The sequence below is a fragment of the Microtus ochrogaster genome, unplaced genomic scaffold (assembly GCF_000317375.1).
Source record: "Microtus ochrogaster isolate Prairie Vole_2 unplaced genomic scaffold, MicOch1.0 UNK111, whole genome shotgun sequence".
Classification (NCBI taxonomy): Eukaryota; Metazoa; Chordata; class Mammalia; order Rodentia; family Cricetidae; genus Microtus; species Microtus ochrogaster.
The window spans coordinates 295,241-302,891 of record NW_004949209.1 but is presented as its reverse complement, the minus strand read 5'-3'; the positions used below and the strand labels follow the sequence as shown (position 1 = coordinate 302,891).

General features: G+C 44.9%; 1 protein-coding gene across 1 annotated transcript in view; it reads right to left on the bottom strand.

Annotated features, from left to right (window-relative positions):
- The window catches only part of Prkcb (protein kinase C beta), a gene marked incomplete at its 5' end in the record, with an annotated part of 346,450 nt that overhangs the window by 104,257 nt on the left and 234,542 nt on the right, over positions 1-7,651 (bottom strand). Inside the window, 2 exons of the mRNA XM_026778194.1 lie at positions 2,788-2,922; positions 4,050-4,206. Of these exons, the coding sequence (XP_026633995.1) occupies positions 2,788-2,922; positions 4,050-4,206 (292 nt within the window). The remainder of the gene's footprint in view (positions 1-2,787; positions 2,923-4,049; positions 4,207-7,651) is intronic.

Here is a 7,651-nt window from a genome sequence, read left to right as displayed (position 1 = left end):
CGAAGGGGTTGGGGATTACAAGGAAGGTAGTGTTCTGGTGTGGTCCCACCTTCCTAGGGGACTGTGCAATCACAGAAGCTAGGAGAGGTGGGGAGGGGGATCCTGAGCAGAGCCACCATCTCTCCATGAAGGGGTCTCAGAAGTGAGAAGTCTCAGAAGCGCTAGGGCAAGGGGTGGGGAATGGGGCCTGGTGTGGCCTGGAACTGGAATGTGTTGAGCTCTGTGGGGAAGACACACACAGTAGGCACAAGACCTAAGGCACAAGCAGGAAGCCCTTAAGAAGCCACAATGCAAGGTGGGGCTAGACCTGCTCTGGGGTATGGGGGTGCTGTTCAGAATAGCTCCTCTTCAAGAGAGAAACCTGGGAGGCTGCCCCAGCACAACCCTACTCTGTGGCCACCACGAGCTCACAAACAGTCTGAGAAAGCCAAGGACGTTTTCACAAAAGAAGCCGCCATGTTTTTCCTGTAGCTGTGATTCTTGCACCTGCATTTTCCGTCCTGTGCCTGGCACCCAGTCAGAGCCAGTCGGTGGTAACTATCTTTACTACAACTATCATTATGTTCTTTCCTGCCTCACTTCTACCCACCAGGGATCATGGACCTTCTCTTTAGCCCCTGTCAATTTGACCTGCCAAGGAAGGAACACCCAGTCTGTGGATCCGTGAGGGCGGGGACACGCCACGGGGAAAGTATCCGAAACCATGAAGGGGAAGAAAGGATGTCACACTAGTGTTTCCTGCTCAAGCAGCTCCTTCCTCCTGTAATGTCACTAGACTTAGTCATCGTGTGCAGGTGGCTCCCTGATCTGCAGAGGAAAATGTGAACTTTTGGAAAAGTGAGTTGTGACCTTCTTCTGATCCAGGCAGGCAGATGACAGAACCCCAAGCCTGGGCTTCCATCAAGCTGTGATTTTCTGTATGCATATATTTAATGTGGCCGAGCTAATTCAGCAAACCTTTCCCCCCAAACACCAGTTTTCTTGCTATCAATCTACCAAACCTTTCCATGGAGTCAGCCATGGCCTTCAGTAGTGAGCTGAGGACAGCCTTGATTCATGCTCATGATTTTGTAAGACTGGTGTTTTAATCACTTCTGAATTGTGCCTTTTTAAATCCCGCCCCCAGTCATGGTGACCATCCACGGATTGTCCACGTCACCGCTCTCATCACGTGGTCCTCTACTGCTGTCGTGAGTAATTTCTTGTTCAAGGTTCATCTTTGCTCCCCACCAGGGCTTCACAAACACACATTTGTCTGCTATCCTGATGCACCCTGAGGGACTAAAACATTCTATCCATTTGAAGAAGAGCCTGTGATAAATCAATGTGGAGCAAGGACCAGGAAGCTCAAGGTGGGCAATGGAGGATGTATGGCCTGGAAGATGCGTTCTCTTTCGTGGGAAATCAGTTCGATTTTTCTTTTCTTCCACTCGGAACTGAACGAGTCCCGAGTGAGACAATTTAGAAAGGAGACAATTTATCTTAAAGAACTAAGAACATGTCCAATCACCACTTCCCCCAAAGCGACGGCTGGGAAGCCAGGTTAGACCATTGATCCTGACTCTCTTTCTCAGGTGACTATGAGGTGGTTGCCCACAGGGCTGACCTACTTTCCTGATGGAGACCCCGGATGAGGGTGCTTTGTTCTGGCAGTGGGAAAGAGCAAAGCAGCAGAAACAAGACAGGTGGGTGAACACGGACAGGAGGCACTATCAATGGGGACACACGGCCTTGAGGAGTCAAGACTGTCCAATGGATTGCCCAGATCTGTCAGGTAAGCTTAAGAGAGGGCTTTAGTGCCCACGAGGCTGGGTACAGTAGGGCAGAGGTGATCACTAGGGACCGGTAAGGACTGTGGCCAAGAGAGAACCACGCCCTGGCATTTGGCTTTTCACAGCTAGAGTCTTGTCATTTCAGATTGTGTGTGTACATGTGTGCATGCGTGTGTGTGCATGCGTGTATGCGTGTGTTTGCACGTGCATGCATGTATGCGTGCGTATGCGTGGGTATGTGGGTGTGCGTGCATGCATACGTGTGTGCGTGTGTGTGCGTGTGTGTGTGTGTGTGTGTTCCTCGAAGAGAAAGGTTGATGTTCACTGCCTTTTTTCAATCACTCTCCACTTTACTTTTGGAAGGTTCTTTTCACTGAATCCAAGCTCACCAATGGGTTAGTCTCATTACCCAGTGAATTCTAGGGGTTTTCTTGTCTCTGGATGCCCCTAGTTTCTGCCCCCTTTGCCCCACCAGTGCTGTGATTACAGATACATGCTGCTGCTGTTGTGCCCGCTTTTACATAGGTGCAGGGGATCTGAGCTCAAGTCCTCATGCTCATATACAATCAAGCACTTTACTGAGTCAGCAAGCTGTCTCCTCATCTCTTTTAATACTAGCAATTAATTATTTTTTTAAAGCCCTGGGGATTAAATTTAGGGCCTTGTTCATGCACGCTGGGTAGATGCATTGCCACCCAGCCATCTCCCAGGCCTCTTTTTACTTTATTTTGAAGTAAGTGATCAAAGTTCCCCAGGCAGGCCCTCCCCCATGCAACCCTTCCAACCTCAGCTACCAATTATCTAGGATGGAAGGCCCATGTCACCAGGCCCTGCCAACTCCCGCTCTGTAAATTGAAGAGCCAAATAAGGCGCATGCGTGAGACTGAGCCAAGCTAGCAGTCATTGTGGTGGGTTTTCGTTTGCATATTGTAATTTTAAGAGAAAAGGGAAAACATATTCGATCCCAGGTCTGATGGACCGACTTGCATTGTGGTTTCCAATGCAGAATTCTTACCAGCCATCCACCCCGGCCTTCTGCAGTTCCGAAATCCCAAATGACAGAGATCCCATGAAGTCATTCCTGCTGGTCAGGTCCCAATCCCAGATCTCTACGGAGAGTCTTCTGTCCTTGTCTGATTCCTTCAGCTGACTGGAGGGAGAAAGAGAGAGAGAGAGAGAGAGAGAGTCAGTCAGCCAAGGCCATCTTGATTTCTCCTGTAGATAAAATGTGCAAGAGGATGAGGGCCTGAGATAGAAACCCTTAACTGTCACAAGCTGCTGCAGGAGACGTACTTGCTTCCCACTCCCCTGGGAGTAGGGACTCATTCTGTTTGACAGCCTGTTGATTAAACAGGTGGGAGACCTTGGCTAGCTCCAACAAAAGCAGGTCTATCTGGGGCTACTGTCTCTGTCTGTATTTCCACAGACAGTCATGGAGAAGAATTCTGATACCCAAAGACATCACTGGGTACAGATGTATGTGCATTTGTATACTTGTGGGTTGGATGAAGTAGAGAAACTCATGGAGAAACCTCTTGCTGGAGTCTCAGGGGAAACTGTTCTGCAACATGGCCCTGAAAGGCTCAGATAGACATTGATTTATCCTGAGAAAGAGGCAAGGGTATAAGGTTGCCCCCAAGAACTGTGATGCCAGCCTGTGGCTGCAGCACGACCTATGGTGTCAAACTACACAAGGCTGCATCCTCCTCAGCTACTCACTCAGGGGCCTCTTTAGCAAGGCCCACAAATAAAATAGAAATGAATTAACCAGCAATTGTTAGTCAGATCGCTTAATTGGTGCTTGACTGTATATCATACCTGCTCAGTAAATACCAGCTGTTACTATGAATGACTGTTGGCCCAGACATGTTTAGAGGGGACCCATATACTTTTCCTGACCAGAGAAGACCCTAAAGCAAAGCTGATATGGTCCTCCCAGTAGGAAGCAAACCAAGTACCATGTAAACTCAGCCCTGAAGATATTGGCAGTATAACCTATAGACTTTGCCCCACTCATTCCCCTTTACCAGGCAGTATGAATACTCAATCCCATCCAGCCTGGCTCCACACATCACAAACAGTCTCAACTCTATTAGAAAAAGATCCAATTTCCCCTTAGCTCACAATACTGAAATCCAGAGGGAAGAGAAGGGGGAAAGGAAGTGAAGGGAAAAGAAAGAAAAGAGAGGCTAAAGGGAAAATAAAGGAGAGATGCCCCAGTCCCTGAAGACCACTATCCTCTATCACCCATGCTGAGCCAGCATGGTTTGTACTTACAATCTGAAGGTCTCGTTCCACTCGGGGTTGAGAGAGCACTTGATGGTCCTGGTCTTCTGCTTACTCTCACTTTTGGGATCAGGAATCAGTTTCAGTTTAACGTAGGGATCTGACAAGCCATTGGGGTCCATAGGTACAAGATTTTTAGCATCTCTTACTGAAAAACAAAACGCAGTTCCAATATTACTAACGTCCAAAATGTTTACATATCTGTTAGTGATGCCTGTGATACCCATGGTTGGGTCCTGGGCATCCCTGCTTGGTGAGAATTTCATTAATATCAACAGCTTGAGAGGCATGCAAATGAAACAGCCTGACAGGATGTAAATTCTGTTCCATATTGTATAAAAAATTATTCTTAAAACCTTTATTAGCATATATTAATTATGCAAAATAATGTTTCCTTATAATATTTTCAAGCGTGTATGTATGTATATAACAAATGTACTTGTTAGTTTTATGTCAACTTGACACAAGCTAAAGTCATTTTGGAAGAAAGAACCTCAAGAGAAAATATCCTCACCAGATTAGCCTGTAAGTAAGACTGTTGGGCATTTTCTTGATTGATGATGACAGGGGAGGGCTCAGCTCACTTGTGAGCAGGGCTCCCCCTGAGCTGATGGTCTGGGTTATATAAGAAATCAGGCTGAGCAAGTCCTGATGAGCAAGCCAGTGGGTAATGCTCTTCCATGGTCTCTGCATCAGTCCCTGCCTCCAGGTTCCTGCCCTCCCATCCTGACTTCATTAGATGATGGGATGTGATGTGGAACCGAAGGTAAAATAAACCCTTTCCTCTCCAAGTTGTTTGTGGTCATAGTGCTTTCTTAGAGTAACAGAACCCTAGGACAACACACTTTATGCCCAGCCTTCCTAAAAATTGACTTCTGACTTCAGTTTTGCCTTCACCCCCCCTTACTCCTAAGATACACTCTAATTTTTCTAAAATCCCCTTCCCCAAGACCCACAAGAATCTGTCCCTTTTAGTTTTAGCATGATCGTTTCAAGGTGACATTGTACAGCAAGTATCCATGTTGTTTTTTAAAGTTAAGTAATATTCCATTCCATAGTTATACTGTATTTGTTTATCCATTCATCATTTGTCGACATCCGGGTATTGGGAAAGGAGCTGCAATGAGCATGCATATGCCCAGGCACAACGGTCACGTGCTGTGTGATGGTCAGTCTCCATTGAGATTTCGTCAACTGGAAAGAACTTGGGACATTAGGAAAGTACATTTCGTGGTGTGTCTATAAGGGCATTTACGGAAATGATGAGACCACCAGGGCTCTGGCTAAATGAATGGTCTAATCCACTGATGGATGCCAAATAAGAATTAGCTATTGGGAGCTGGTGCAATTGCAGACGGTAGAGTCTGGCTGCTGAAGAAATAAGTCACTGAGGGCATGTTCTTGAGAACTAGATCTTGTCCTGGCCATCTCCTGTAACCGTTCTGCTCTGTCTCTTGTTTGCCAAGATGTGAGTTTTTCCCGTCACACTCTCCCACCATGACGGACTGAAACCATGAGTAGAACAAACCCTTCTTCTCTCAGCCTGTTCTCTCAGGTATTGGACACAGCAATGAGACAGGACTAAGCTAATCCTGAGCAGTCAACCCACACAGACAAACAGAGGGTTCACTGTTGCTGCATGTGAGGGAAGGGGACCAAAGAAGTGGCGCTTCATGGGCACAAGCTTTTCTTTAGAGGCAATGGGCTCACTAAAACTAGAGAGATGACCACAATGCTGTAAATGTAAAGTATAGGGAACTATGTATTTTAAAAGAGCGAATGGCTAATTTATATTCTGCAAATGTTACTTTCATCCAAAAAGAAAAGGACAAAAAAAGGAAAAAGAGTTGCCGTCTAAATGAGGGTACATCTGCCATCCACATGTCATTACGCAGAAGCACCCAGAGAGTCCACAGAGAGAAGGCTGGGAAAATATTAACAGCATTACAGCTAGACTCCACCTAAAATTAAGGCTCCTTAATGAAGGCTCCTTAATGAAGGCTATAGAACCAGCTTAGGAAAGGGAGTGTAGGATCTGACCCAAAGATAGAGTGGGCCAGAGAGGAGACGAGGGAGAAGGAAACATCTGCTTGGAGAACAGGAAAAGCTGATCAAACAGTAGCTCAGAGGGTAGAAACATACACAGCTGAGAAAAGGGGACCAGAAAAAGAGGCTTGCATGGAACTTAAGCTTATAGTGTTAAATAATGTAAGGTTGTGTTGTCCATCTTGGGAAAGAAAATCCAAGATAATATATTCAGTCCAAAAATAAATGAAACTCAGAAAAACGAATATTGAATCTACTGGAAATGTAAAGATGATTCAACCTTTTCACAAATCTATTATTAATATATTCATCAATTTAAAACTGAAAGAAGAAAACCACACGGTCATTGTAGTTATCTGAAACTAGCATGAAAATCTCTCAACAGGGTCACAGCTAGCTGAAATAAAAGCATCACAGTTTATGACAAACACAATCCCACCAAAGTCAGCAATGAGGCAATGATACCCATTTCCACAGCTATTTCTGTACACGCTCTCTAAATGTTACATGGATGCAACAACACAACAAAAAGTGGAATTTTCAGAGCAGGCCTGGGACAGTGAACTCCACAGGAGCAGGTCTGAGCCAGGGACCTTGGGCCAGAGCGGGCCTGAGGCAGCAAATTCCACAGGAGTAGGACTGAGTCAGCTATCTCTGTGGGTCCAGTCATCGATCTGGGACCTACAAGGGAGTAGGCAGAAACCAGAAAGCTCTGCTGGTCCTGGCATGAGTCTGGGACCTCTGAGGGAGAAGATCAGAGCCAGAGACCTTAATATAAATGGACTCAACTCATCTGTAAAAAGAAACAGGCTAACAGATTGGATATGAAAACGGAATCCATCCTTCTTCTGCATACAAGAAACACACCTTAACCTCAAAGACAGACATTGCCTCAGAGTAAAGGGTTAGGAAAAAATTTCTAATCAAATGGACCTAAGAAACAAGCAGGTGTAGCTATCCTAATATCTAACAAAATAGACTTCAAAGTAAAATCAATCAAAAGAGACAAAGAAGGACATTACATATTAGTCACAGTAAATATCCATCAAGAAGAAATCTCAATACTGAACATCCATGCCCTAAATACAAGGGCACCCTCATATATAAAAAAACACTTCTAAAACTTAAATCATACATTAAACCCCACACACTAATAGTAGGAGACTTGAACACTCCACTCTCGCCACTGGACGGGTCAATCAGACAAAAAAATTAACAGAGAAATAAGGGAACTAACAGATGTTATGACTCAAATGGACTTAATAGACATCTATAGAATATTCCATCCAAACAGAAGCGAATATATATACTTTCTTCTCAGAACCTCATGGAACCTTCTCAAAATTAACCACATATTCGGGAAAAAAAAACAAGCTTCAACAAATACAAAAAAAAAACAAACAAACATTGGAATAACCCCATGTATCTTATCAGATAACCATGGCTTAAAAAATAGAAGTCAACAGCAATACTAATTCCACTCTCTTCATATCTATTCAATATAGTTCTTGAGGTCCTACCTAGAGCAATAAGACACCAAAAGGAGA